Raw genomic sequence first — 14,189 nt, forward strand, 5'->3', positions numbered from 1 at the left:
TAAATACTTAAAATAATCTATACATATTGATACATGATACATTTATAAATACAAAAGCCTTAAAAAATAACTTATCAATTATAACCAATTCACCATAAACAAAGAAGCTGAAAATACTGAAAGCTTTGTACTCTCTGCTTGTCTCAGTCATGTACTGTAATATAACACTGAAGTTAAACCTTAAATAACACGCATTAAGAAATATTACTATGCAGTAATTAATGTAGAGAGGGAGTTTTGTATTAAGATATCATAAAAAAGGATGATGTTATAAAATATGGTATCAAAAAACAACTGTGCTATGAAAACATGATACAAAAAGGTCTCTGAGTACTCACCTACAACAGGACCTGGCCATGCTACAATAATAGCCTTGGATTACAACATAGATCCCTGTTTCTTTTATTTATTTTGTACTTATTAATTGTCTTACAATAATATGTTCTGTGTGCTTCTCTGTTGTGTTTGTTTGTAGATTAATTACCATGATCTATTCCAGATAATAATGATTTTTCAGGCAGAAACAGTATAAAAGTAGACTTTTTGTTTTGTTTGTTTTATCCCTGGTATTGTGGTTTCTGCACAAGAAACAAAGTGGCAAAAGACATCATGAAGTAATATCATTACTGTGGTTTATGTCTGCTTTTTTTTTTTAGATGTGCATGCAAGTGGAAACTCACATTTAACTTAAACTCTTCACAATATTTTAGAAAAGGGGGCATTGTACAAAGAAAAAAACACCTCACCATTTTGGTTTTCATTTATTACAGTCCTCAACAAAATTTTCTTCACTATGATTAACATGTGCCTTGCAAGTTGGGCCAGTGTTTGAAAAGCGTGAAGCACACCTCCATCTGTATTCCGATTCTGACTCCCTTATCAAATCTGAAGCAGTACTTTGTTGATCACTTGCCATTTTAGAAAATTTCATGCAAATTCTGGCTGTGTGGTAAATCAGTGCAAGACAAAACGCGTTACAATAATTATTTTTCATATTTATCAACTATGTAATTTATGGCAAACACTGACGTGGATTGCAGCAATGTTCATTTTGAATATTTCAGATAGTTTCTCCACCATACTAAGTAAAATAATTATTACTTCATAATAATGATGATTACTCCATACCACTGTTTTCATGTTGCACTGCTAAAGTCTTCTCTGATTATACTGACGTTAATGATGGCCAATAGCAGCTAACATTGCATTTCTTTAAATTAAAAAGCAAAAATAAAATCATCTATACGCTATACTGACTGCAAACCCAGAGGCAGTGTAAACTGCCTGCTACTGTAGTAGGACTCTTCTTTTTTATGTTAAGCATTTTTGTGTTATTTTTTTTTTTTACAAGGGTTTTATTAAGTAACAATTGTTTGTGCCAGACTTGTTAGAAAGTCTACGTTGTAGATGTGACTGTTACTGAACTGTTACACCCACCGTGCAGGTATCGAAATGTCCATAAACAAAACAAAATATTAAAATAAATTAGTTATGCACTGTATAAAACTGAGCTGATTTTGCCAGTGCCTACTAGTCTATTAACCAGTTTAAGATTATTTTGAAGCAAATTAATGCATTTTAGTTTCAGCTTTATTGTTAAAGTTTCCACACGTGGCAATACTGTCCTACAATTACTACATGATATTGTGATCATTCCACTGTGTTATGTGAACCATAGCTAAATTTTAAAACTGAGAGATACTGTAGCAAATTAAGGGCCGTATAAGAACGATCAATATTGTAACTGAAGGACTGCAGTGACATTTTAGGTGCTATAGCAAGTTACTGTACATGAGATACTGTTTTAGCAGACATATTTCATTAAGTAAACATTTATTTGAATGTTTTTGGAATTAAAAGTAGAATAAATGGAAAACTTTGTGGCATTTCTTTGCGAACTTGCTGAAAAAAAATATTTAAACCCTAATTACACTTTACAAAAACCCTTTGGTGTTTTCAAGACCGCAAATAAAGGAAGGCTTGCATGTTGATTAAATAAAGCTCTGGAACGGAGAGTTTCTTATCTCCCTGCCTCTGGGCCCTGACAGATCAGCCTTGTGTTTTCACAGCGCATTTTAAACCCTGTGCAGCAGCTCCCTGTAACACAGCTAGTGGCTCAGCGCAGATTGTCAGAAGGTAGATTGTGTTATCTCAAAGGAACAACAAATGCAGTTTTTAAAAGGAAATTAGTTTTCTTTGGCAGTGCAGTACATTCTTTTAACTGGCACCCTCCTCTGTATGGTCTTTGAGAGTAATGAGCTGAAATTTTCTGTATTGATACCCGCATTAACAACAACGTGTTGCAGGTCATTTCCTTTTTTTTTGGGGGGGGGGGGTTAGTTGCTTTCATACAGTGGTGGATTACTGAGAATAGGCTGCCGCTGGTGTAAAAACCTGCTATATCAAGTGAGGTTGTTTTTAAGGTAATTCAAAATGTGGACCCTTATGCACTTAGTCGTCGCCAATGGTTTTTACCCCGGTTTTCTCCCCAATTTGGAATGCCCAATTATAATTTTTATCCTGGTTCACCACTGCAACCCCCTGGCGACTCTGGGAACGGAGGCTGAAACACGCGTCCTCTGAAACACGCGTCCTCTGAAACACGCGTCCTCTGAAACACGCATCCTCTGAAACACGCGTCCTCTGAAACTTGTTCCTGGCAAACTGTTATTTTTTGCACTGTGGATCCACAGCGAAGCCACCAGACCCATAGTGCCAGATGACAACACAGATCTGAATGGCTCCACTGCAGACCCTCAGGCGCCCTATCAGCCACAGGGGTCGCTTGTGCACGTTGAACCGTGGATTGCCCTGCCAACCTAATCCCTCCCTACCCGGGCGACGCTCAGCCAATTGTGTGCCACCCACTAGGAACCCTCGGTCACGGTTGGCAATGACATAGCCTGGATTCAAACCTGCGATCTCCAGGCTATAGGGCGCATCCTGCACTCCACGCGGAGCGCCTTTACTGGATGCGTCACTCGGGAGCCCCTCTGTCTGTCTTTCTGATAACTGCTTTGAATTGTTATGCATCTTCGCCAAACTTTCCTGACCTACAGACCTTTCAGATTGCATTTTGGTATAATCTGATTAACTTTTAAACAAGTTATATAAGTTTTACAAATGTTTCAGCTGTGCACTGATTAGCCTACATGATATCTTGCAACTTGTTTAAATGGCCTGTTATTGGAGAAGGTGCTGGGATTTAGATTTGAAATAGCATTGAGCTGGGAGACTAAGTCACTAGTCTTTCATTATGTTCACCCTTAGCGGTCAGGATTCCAATCCAACACAGGCCTTAATGGAATGTATGAGAGAAGACACTGTTTATTGGAGACCAGGACTGAATGGCAAGCAGATGGAGTTCTTTCTTTCTTTCTTTCTTTCTTTCTTTCTTTCTTTCTTTCTTTCTTTCTTTCTTTCTCTGTCTTGCTTGCAGAACTGTGAGGGAAAGCTGCCTGCATTGTGTCTTACAGTAAGCAGTTGTACCATTCCTCACCCTTATTTGCAAGCATCAACATTTGAGAATGGAAACAGAAACCACTTAAAACTAACCATTCAGTAATTGACCTTAGGGTATAGTGTTTTTTTTTTTTTTCTTCCACGTGAGAACCAGTTAAAATCCAGCTATGAAAATACTTCCTTGTTTATGATTTGTGGTGCTATAAAAAACATTCTATGAACCCCATTTTAGTGCAGCGGAAAAGCCTCCTGGTGATTTTAAAAAGTCTGCTTTTAAAATACAGATTCATATTCATTAACTGTTCTTGGTTATCCTTATGAAAGCTTACCATAGTAATAGCAAACCATCATAAAGCACAGTGAGGTATGTTAAAGCATATTAAAAAAAAAAACATGACAAACTCTGCTAATGCATAGTATAAATATAGGAGAAGCATGGCAAAACTGCAAAAATACCATGGTAAAAATTTATAAGGATATGATCATCAATTTAAAACATAAAAAATGGGACTAAAACCCATTGGGTTATACTTTTCACTATGGGGAAATCACAGACATTGTCCTCTACATAGTAAATCTATTAAATGGGCAATCTGCCCACAGTGGAAAATCAGGCCCCATTGTGTCTAATTGGCAAAGCTAACATTTCTCACTGAAATCACAAGAGAGAATGTTCCAGCACCAAGATAACATTACAATGTGTGCTGTAGATAGTCACAAGAGGTTGGGCAACGGGGTGATGAAAGCTTGCCTGGCCAGTAATGACTCCCAGCAGCGTCTGAGAAAGGATTGAAACAGTTCTGGAAATGGTAACCAAAAGGTGGTGGTTGTTGTTGTTGTTGTTTGATATTTATTTTGTGATGTGTGCCTATGCAGCGGGCTGTGTTGCTGTTTTTCACAGTGGTTCGGACACTTGTGTGCAGGGTCATCAATTTGTGCCCAGACTCCACCTTGTTACATTGGTGCGGTTAAATAGTGGTCAGTACTCTGTGTTGTGGTCACAACAACTTTGAATCTCATAGATAAAATAAATAAAATAAATAAAATAAAGTGCTAATGATGAGATTCTAGCCCCCTGCCACTAAAACAAAATGGCATAAGCAGACTAGGGTAACTTTTTCACAACCTTATTTTGTTTCTTTTTGGTATAGGGCTTCCAAACAATGAATATTGTCAATGAATATTGTCAATGAATATTGTCAATGAATATTGTCTGGAAGCCCTATACCAAAACAAAACAAACGATTGACCCTGTTATAAACTTGACACTACCAAGTATATATTTTTAAATAGGGTGACTGTCACAGGATGGCTTGAGCGGTGACGTCAGACCCGGAAGAACACAGGACACAGACGGGACTGGTGAGTGATGAAATTGTGCTGATGCGCCGGTTTATTGTAAATAAAAAGATTTAACAAGACAAAAACACTTTGTAAAACAAAACGGCGCCGTGGCCAAAACAGACAGACAGCAAACAAGAACAAGTAGTATGCTGGCTGCAAAACCAGCATATGTAGCAGTGGTTATTTTAATTATTTTTAGTTTTTTTACTCTCCTCTCCACACCCGTTCTCCACTCTCAAACACACAACCCTGAGTGAATGAAATGTACATCTATATATACAGTTGTGCCGGGATTCAATTACTAATTAATTATTCACTTGAATCGCAGCTCGTGAACTAATCTGTGCACTCCCTGCGCTCACATACTAATACACATTTTATCTGCACGTGAAGTGATTGTGCAAACCTTGTACCTAAATACAACTATATAATTTAAATCACTCATGCTACATAACCCCGTTATATTTTCCCGTGCACCAATACCTGTACACCAACATTAACCACACGCAACATAACACACAAAATATTCACACGGGCGGGGGCACCCCGCCACAGTGACACAGATGTTTTTACATTTCAATTGTAATGGCTGGTTTCACAGACACTGATTAGCTCTTAATTGGTGATGTAACTTAAAAAAGAGGATGGTGAGTAAGTAGATTCAAGAAACTGCACAGAGTCCTTTTCTTCAGTCAGTTGTTAGGTTTATTGAAATATGCAGGGAGTCTGGTCCCAGGTACAGGACACAGAATACTCGTTCTTACAATTGTTGCATGACATTAAATACCCTTCTGCATAGGTGTCTCTCTCCTCCTCTTTCTCTGACACTTAACCAATAGAAAAGGTACAACTCATTATCCTGTTGCCATATATTCCATTTTGTGTGAGTGTGTGTGTGTGTGTGTGATCTAGTGTGAAGATCTCTGAACTCAGTGCTTTCTTCAGACCCTGGTGTCACAAAGGTCCATACATCTGGTTTTTGTCATCTTCCTTGTTCCTATCTCTCCGATTTGCCTAAGACCCTTTGATCCCAGTGGCATTATCTCTTTTTGGATCTCTCTGAAGTCTTAGAGCCTGGTCTCTTCGGTCCCCTTGAAAACTAGCTTTATGACCCCGTCATAAACCAGCTGTATTTTCTAAGCAAAAACCTGTTTAACTAGTTTTATACCCCAGTGGACTCCCGAAGGGCAAGCTTCTTTCATGTCAGGGCTGGAGATCAAAGGACTTGTTTATACAGCCGTGTGCTGCTGGCCAGCCATTTGCTTTGACACAAAATAATCTTAACTTCTCTACCATATTGCAGCCTTCATCTATCACAGCAGTGCTTGCATTTTTGGAACTAACAGTTTTTTCTATCCAATGTTAAATCACTTTTCAGAAAAATAACATGAATACAGCCGTCATTCCTCATGCGTAGCAAACTGCTATTCAATACTTGTTCCATGTTTTCCAACAATTGGGGTCTGTGAAACTACCCTTAAGCATTTCTGTCTGGACCCGAGGCTTTCTGTAGCAGTACCATTAATACCCTGGTGCCATTACTATTTACATTTTCATTTTCTTTCTTAAAAATAAAAAGTCTGAATGCTGTTCTTTGAAGCAAAGGGCCAGCTATTGCTGTTATTGCTAAAGCATGACTGAAAGAACATTCCCCTAGCACTCTGCTCTGCCTCTTTGGAAGCACATAGGCAGTGGACATTCCAAGGTGACCTCACAGTGCTAGCCTGTGCATGGGAAATCCCTCTGTAATCAGCAGCTAGCACGTACCAGTCATTTCCATATGTTTCTGAAAGGTGATTGCTAGTTTGTTTAGGGCCTTTTTCGTATTTCTGTTATTAGGATAACTAATCAGACCGTTATGGCACCAGCAGTGTCTGGACATTCAAACACTCAATTGACATTCTCAGGTCAAACGCAGCAGACAAACAGGTTTAGAAACTCACATCAGCCCTGCACCCAGTCCTGAGTTTATTTAAATATTCCACAGCCAGGAGTTTGAGCAACCCTTGTTAAACATATTGTTCCTTCCTTTATACTGCATGAACAACTCCTAACAGTCAACCTACAGACTCACCGGTGAGACTTATTCCAGTGGGATCAGTTCAGCAGATTTAGCAGGGGCCTGATTGTTCAAACTCCTGGCGCCTGCTGATTTCAGTAATATCCCTGAACAAGGGGAGTTCTGAAACAAAGGACTGGGTGCAGCAGGGCTAGTGTGAGTTTCTACCCCTGCAAGGGTTTTGGCTAGTGGTTCTGTGTTCTGAAACATTTGTCTACTTGACATCGTTTCTTATAGATTTTACTTTCTGAATTCTGATTGAGCGTCTTGAAGTTATGGATGATATATGTGAAGAACCTTTAAATAGCTAACTCCGGGTACATTGGGATGATAATGGACTTGAAATGACATTGTAGTTCACTTTTGTTTTCTATTTAATCCTAGTTAATTATTGCAGTCAGGCTCCGAATTCCCTGCATAGAAGTATTCTGCTCTATTTTCTCAATTTACTAATGATACAGCAAATACAACATCTCTTCTTTATTACCCAAGGAGTGATCTTTTTATTATGGAGCTGTATGCAATTGTTTAATGATAACACTACATACACCCTTATTACAGTTCCTCCTAGTAAAAGCACAGGAGTCTGTAATAAAGCATGGTAAAGCATAGGTAGACATTGCAAAGACCAGAGACCATGGCAGACCCAGGTAAACTGTAGTAAATGCATAGTGGGGGGAAAAGCGTAGTAAATGTACCATAGTAAACTTTTCTAGGGGCAATGACAAAAAACATCTGCTATCAGTTTGTCACAGTTGTTGTTTGTTTCGTGGTGTTTTTTAAAAGCCGCTATAAGGATAACTGCCAGAATTGCAGTTTCATTCTAATGTACTGTCTACTAAGCAGAGAAACAACTTCATGTAATGCCTTAATCACTGTTAACAGCTTTGTATTGTAGCTTATAGTTTGTCCCGGACATGTCTGTTCTTGTGCTAAACAAACTGGGAGTTACAGACGAAACTGGAAGCGTAACGGAGAGGGATTTTACTGCCAATGCAACCCATAGCAAAATAAATACCTGTGGCTTGAGTCGAATCCTGTGTGTCTTGTTTATTTGAAATGCTGTTTGCCTTTTTCAAAAAGATCATGTGCGTCTCAGTTGAGGGAGTTAGTGAGCAGACTGATTACACACGCAGTCTGTTGGTGCCTCTTCTCAGCTGTGCCTCTCATCTTCCTGTTTGTTCTGCAGGTTGGTGAAGTGAAGGTGGTTCTCTCAGTCCCAGGTGTTGCGGTTTTGAAGTCACACAATGATTGTGTCAGGGATTGACCTGGAGCAGCTGGCTGAAACAGGTAATGTGCTGCAACATTGGGGGTATCTCTCCTCTTTTTTGATACAGAATTGAGGTTATTTTCCGGAAGTGTTTAATCTGTCTCTTGCAAAAATCTAGTATACAATACTGTATGTACCAAGGGTCTGTGAATTAGGGATTTTGACAACAAGTGACATCAAAAATAAATGCTTGTTTAGTTGTTTCAGGGTATATTTGCACAATTTAACATACTGGCACTTTTCTTCGTGTGTATCGAACTCTATATAGGCCCACTTTTTTTTTCTACTTTGCATACATTTTTTCACGAGTGCCGTCTTTTAAAACAATAATTTAATATTCATCACATCTGTACAACAACACACTGAAGACTGAAAGGCTTGAAAGATGGCGCTTATCCTTTCAAGAAAATTATTGTTCACTGAAGATTTTGCATACAAGGGTTATTTAGAGATCATTTCAATTAACCTCATTTCAGCACCACAGAATTGTAAAGAGGTCTGTGAAAAATAACTCCACTCAACGCAACCAACCAGTTAACCCTGTCCAGTGCCTTCATACTGTTTAGGACTTTAGTCTTAAACAGTTAGCTCTTCTATTAAAGCAGGCCATGACTGAAGCCTGACAGCAACACAAAGGATGAAGCAGCCACACTTCATGAAATATCGGGCCCTTTTCAAAAAACACTTGAGCTATTTAAAGAATGTTTTAATGGGTGTTTCCTAACAAAACCAACAACTGTCTAGACCATTTTCATTAATTTTTAATGCAAAACATAACATCTGACTATACTTAGCAAATCAAATGTGTAGATACCATGGCAAAGATTATTTGAAAAGATATTGGCAGTCATCAGAATGCGTCTCAATTTAAATTAAAATGCTGTATGAATTGGCACACATAATATTGATACCAATCGTTGTATGTGTTCTGAATTCTGTCCCTATTAAGTCAAGCATGTGTGCTTTGCTTACAATACTTTAGAGTACTGTAATCTGTCACAAGTGTATTTAATCTGTCGTATTTTTTATTTAATTATATCCTGATGTAACTATCACTGACACTGTTATCTGCTCCGTTATTGAGTTGTATTTTGTCATATACTTGCTAGAACCGAAGTCATTGTATTTTATCTTGCTCTTAATTGTATTAATACTTGTACTGTGATTCTTGAAATGTATTTTTGTTTATGACTGTAAGTCGCACTGGATAAGGGCATGTGCTAAGAAATTAATAATAATAATAATAATAATAATAATAATAATAATAATAATAATAATAATAATAAGGAAACAAAAAAGTAACAAATAAAATAAGTATTGGTGATTTTCAAGCATTTTATCTGTCATTTAAAAGATGTGTCTTTAGTTACTTTGTTTTATGAGTTTAATTCATTTTATAAAGAAATACTGAAAGAAACTACAAGTCTTTTTCAATGTCTTCATTTTTTCTTTTTTTTTTTGGAGGCACTGAAAGACTTCTATTCGAAATGTTTGTCATTGAATTTGAGTTTCTTTCATTATTTATACTCAATTAACCACAACAACAGTGTTTAATAGTCATGGAAGATTTTTTTTATAAATTACTATTACTTCAGTACAACCTTTATAAAAGTTGATCACAGTATTTTTACGAAGTATTTTTGCAGTTTTACCAAGCTTATTAATATGCTTTACCATACCCCTCTGTACTTTACAATGCTTACCTATGCTTTTACCATGTTTTTACTGTGCTTTATTACACTTAGATATACAGTGGCTCTCAAAAGTATTCACCCCCTTGGACTTTTCCACATTTTATTGAGTTACAACATGGAATCAAAATGGATTTAATTAGGAGTTTTTGCCACTGATCAACACAAAAAAAGTCCATAATGTCAAAGTGAAAAATAAAATCTACAAATTGTTCTAAATTAATTACAAATATAAAACAGAAAATAATTGATTGCATAAGTATTCACCCCTTTGCTATGACACACCTAAATAAGCTCTGGTGCAACCAGTTGTCTTTAGAAGTCACATAATTAGTTGAATGGAGTACACCTGTGTGCAATTAAGGTGTTTCACATGATTTCAGGTTAAATACACCTGTCTCTGGGAGGTCCCACAGTTGGTTAGTACATTTCCTAACTAAAACTACATCATGAAGACGAAGGAACATTCAAAGCAAATCCGGAATAAGGTTCTTCAAAAGCACCAATCAGGGGTAGGATATAAGAACATTTCCAAGGCATTGAATATCCCCCGGAGCACAGTAAAGTCCATTATTAAGAAATGGAGAGAATATGGCACAACTGTGAATCTGTCTAGAACAGGCCGTCCTCAAAAACTGAGTATCCGGGCGAGAACGGCACTAGTCAGGGAGGCCACCAAGAGGATTATGGCAACTCTAAAGGAGTTACAGTCTTCCACGGCTGAGCTGGGAGACACTGTGCATACGGCAACAATAGCCCGGGTGCTTCACAAAACTGGCCTTTATGGGAGAGTGGCAAAAAGAAAGCCATTGTTGAAAAAACTCACATCAAATCTCGGCTAGAGTTTGCCAGAAGGCATGTGGGAGACTTTGAGACCAAGTGGAAGAAGATTCTATGGTCTGATGAGACCAAAATAGAGCTTTTTGGCCTCAACGCTAAGTGCTACCGTGAAGCATGGTGGTGGCAGCATCATGCTATGGGGATGCTTCTCTGCGTCAGGACCTGGAAAGCTTGTGAAGATAGAGGGCAAAATGGATGCAGCAAAGTACAGAGAAATCCTGGAGGAAAACCTGCTGAAGTCTGCAAGAGACCTGGGACTTGGGAGAAGATTCATCTTCCAGCAGGACAATGACCCCAAACATACAGCCAAAGCCACACTAGAGTGGCTTAAAAACAAAAAGGTCAATGTCCTGGAGTGGCCCAGTCAAATCCCGGACCTCAATCCAATTGAGAATATGTGGAAATAGTTGAAAATTGCTATTCACCAAAGGTCCCCATCCAACTTGATGGAGCTTGAGCAATTTTGCAAAGAAGAATAGGCAAAAATTGCAGTGTCCAGATGTGCAAAGCTGGTAGAGATGTATCCAAATAGACTCATGGTTGTAATTGCTGCCAAAGGTGCCTCTACCAAATATTGACTTAATGGGGTGAATACTTATGCAATCAATTATTTTCTGTTTTGTATTTGTAATTAATTTAGAACAATTTGTAGATTTTATTTTTCACTTTGACATTATGGACTTTTTTGTGTTGATCAGTGGCAAAAACTCAAAATTAAATCCATTTTGATTCCATGTTGTAACACAATAAAATGTGGAAAAGTCCAAGGAGGGTGAATACTTTTGAGAGCCACTGTACTTTTACTACAGGAATATGTGTTCATAAACTTCCTTCTGTATGAAATGCTGGATAATGAAAACTACCTGAAGCCACCTGTGATGCAGAGCTCTGGAAATCAACACGGTTACTGAGGTCCCCACAGGGGCTCAGAGTAGGAGAGACCTGCTTAAAAACTTGTCATGTGTGGTATGCAGGATCCATTTTATAAGGGGTGAATTGTACAGTTAGGGAGTCCAGGTTGTGGGGAGTTGTTGTAGTGAGGGAATGCAATTAGACATTCTAAATTTGGCAGAAAAATGCGGTAAAATAATACATACAAAATGTTATTAAAATAAAGCTGTAAATATCCAGCTTCAGTGGAATATTCCTATTGGAAACGGGGGATCTGAACTCAGTGGAATATAAGTGGAATATTCCTATTGGAAAAAGGGGAGCTGAACTCAGTGGAATATTTTTATTGGAAACAGGGGAGCTGAACTCTGTGCAATATTCCAGCTGAACTCCAAGGCTGATTTGCTGATCTTTGCAACTCATTCCTTCTCTAACCACCCCGCATTTCCTGTTTACAGAACTGCAGAAGGATGAAGAAGAGCAGAAGAGTGCTGGAGGCAGTCCACCAACCCCCGCATCAGTGCCTCATGAAGCATCCTATCTCGATATCAACCATGCTTACTATGATGTGGCTAGGCATGGAATCATCCAAGTGACAGGTGAGGGGGGGGGATAGTGACCACTGCACCTGTGGGACCGAGTGCTCGTTAAATGCATGTGTTTGAAGAAGAGAAGATTAGATATTCGGGTATTATTATTATTATTATTATTTATTTCTTAGCAGACGCCCTTATCCAGGGCGACTTACAATCATAAGCAAATACATTTCAGAATCACAGTACAAGTAATAATACAATTAAGAGCAAGATAAATACAATGACTTCGGTTCAAGCAAGTACAAGTGTGACAAAATACAATTCAATAATACAGCAGATAACAGTGACAGTGATAGTTACATCAGGATATGATTAATTACAAAATACTACAGATTAAACACTTGGCAGATTACAGTACTCTGAAGTACAGGATTAAATGCAGTAAAATAGGGGGCAGATAAGAGCAAATAAAGCGCATTTTAAGGAAGGGTGATAGTGTCCCAGGGGAAAAACAGAGGAGTTCTACAGGTGCTGTCTGAAGAGGTGAGTCTTAAGGAGGCGCCGGAATGTGGTCAGGGACTGGGCGGTCCTGACACCTGTAGGAAGGTCATTCCACCGCTGCGGAGCAAGGGTGGAGAAGGAGCGGGCTCTGGAGGTTATAGCAAGATATTTAATAAGCAAGGCTTCTGAGCAGGGTCAGTTCCTGGAAAATGAATCGCCTACAGCTCATTACATAATTTGTATATATTTCAAGAGGAGACAATGATCTATTAAGGGATACCAATGTATTTAGTAGGCATAGTGTCTGTGTGGGGTTTAACCCTTTCAGTCCTGGTGGAACCTCAAGGTAAGTTAAAATATGCCGTCGGAAGTGTACTGTATATGTTAAAAAAAACAAAAACAAATGGTGTCATGTATACTCAGTAAAGGAATTACTTTTTGAATGATATAACTTGGTGCCACAACCACAGCTGTTTTGCATTAGATCTGTCTCAGTACATCCTCAAGTGTACACAGACATATACACTTGTACGCCTCACTCGTCCAAACCTACTGGGAACTGATCGTAATACAGTATGCACTTTACTTATAATACCTTATCTACACTTTGTCAGTAATAACCGTTTTAAATAAAACAATTACAGAGACTGTGTTAAATGTGTTGCAGATAATGGATATGGTAGTAGGTTTGTACAGCTGCTATCAGCATGCTTTCACTATGAAGGCACGGTTCAGGTCATGGGTCTGTTTGAAACAGCAGGGTTTGAGATTGAGAGTTCAGGAGTACCAAGATAGTGTATCTAAATATCTGAAAAGGGTAAAACGGCTGCCTCTTAACCCAGTAAGTGTCATTTCTTCTCATTTGAAGAGGGGCTAATTTGTAATTTTTTGGAGCATATTTTATTGACCTGTATTGTTATGATAACTTACCCTAATTTTGTTTATCGCAAAAGTTGTCTAAATGTAACGCATCAAATTACATACTTGGAGCTTGTATTCAAAATTAATATGGTACTTAATGGGTTAATGGATGAAATCCTTAAAAATAGTTTAGTTGTGTTTGTTTATTTGTTTGGTTGTTTGTTTTCTCCACAGCAGCAGTTCAAAATGTACAGGAGGATTTTTTAGTGCCCTGTAAATAACATTATTTCCATTTCACAATTAGAACGACCATTCCCGAATTGAATGCCCAGAGTTTTGTTTTGTTTTTTCCTCCCAGGTGATGACAATTACGGCAGGAAGCTGGTTGTTTTTAGCTGCTGTCGCATGCCTCCCTCCCACCAGCTGAATCACCAGAAGCTGCTGGAGTAAGTGGCTTGCTTCCCTTCATAGATTCATTGTTTTACACCTGCAGTGGTTCTTGTCTAAAAATACTTTTGAATTACTTAAAATAATTACTTTTCTGCAAATAATTCTTAGTTATGGAAAGCAATTGTAATGCTGAATGCAAGTCATTGAATGCTTAGCTGTTAGGAATGTTGACTAAGTAGTGCAGCAGATATTCAATATATATATAATCAATATTTAGATGATTTGAAAATCTTAATGATGTTGGGTAAAGAAGAAAGCTCTCATACATAAATGACATTCTGATG

At 38.1% G+C, this 14,189-nt stretch overlaps 1 protein-coding gene across 2 annotated transcripts in view; it reads left to right on the forward strand.

The window, feature by feature from the left end:
- The window catches only part of LOC117419812 (rho GTPase-activating protein 8-like), a 43,740-nt gene that overhangs the window by 3,832 nt on the left and 25,719 nt on the right, over positions 1-14,189 (forward strand). Inside the window, exons 2-5 of one of the 2 annotated variants that reach the window (XM_034032998.3) lie at positions 4,756-4,824; positions 8,055-8,155; positions 12,016-12,156; positions 13,814-13,901. In XM_034032998.3, the coding sequence (XP_033888889.2) occupies positions 8,113-8,155; positions 12,016-12,156; positions 13,814-13,901 (272 nt within the window). In that variant the 5' untranslated portion in view covers positions 4,756-4,824; positions 8,055-8,112. The remainder of the gene's footprint in view (positions 1-4,755; positions 4,825-8,054; positions 8,156-12,015; positions 12,157-13,813; positions 13,902-14,189) is intronic. The other variant, XM_034032999.3, reaches the window with a different exon arrangement.

This window comes from Acipenser ruthenus, chromosome 14, assembly GCF_902713425.1.
Source record: "Acipenser ruthenus chromosome 14, fAciRut3.2 maternal haplotype, whole genome shotgun sequence".
In the NCBI taxonomy this organism is placed as follows: domain Eukaryota; kingdom Metazoa; phylum Chordata; class Actinopteri; order Acipenseriformes; family Acipenseridae; genus Acipenser; species Acipenser ruthenus.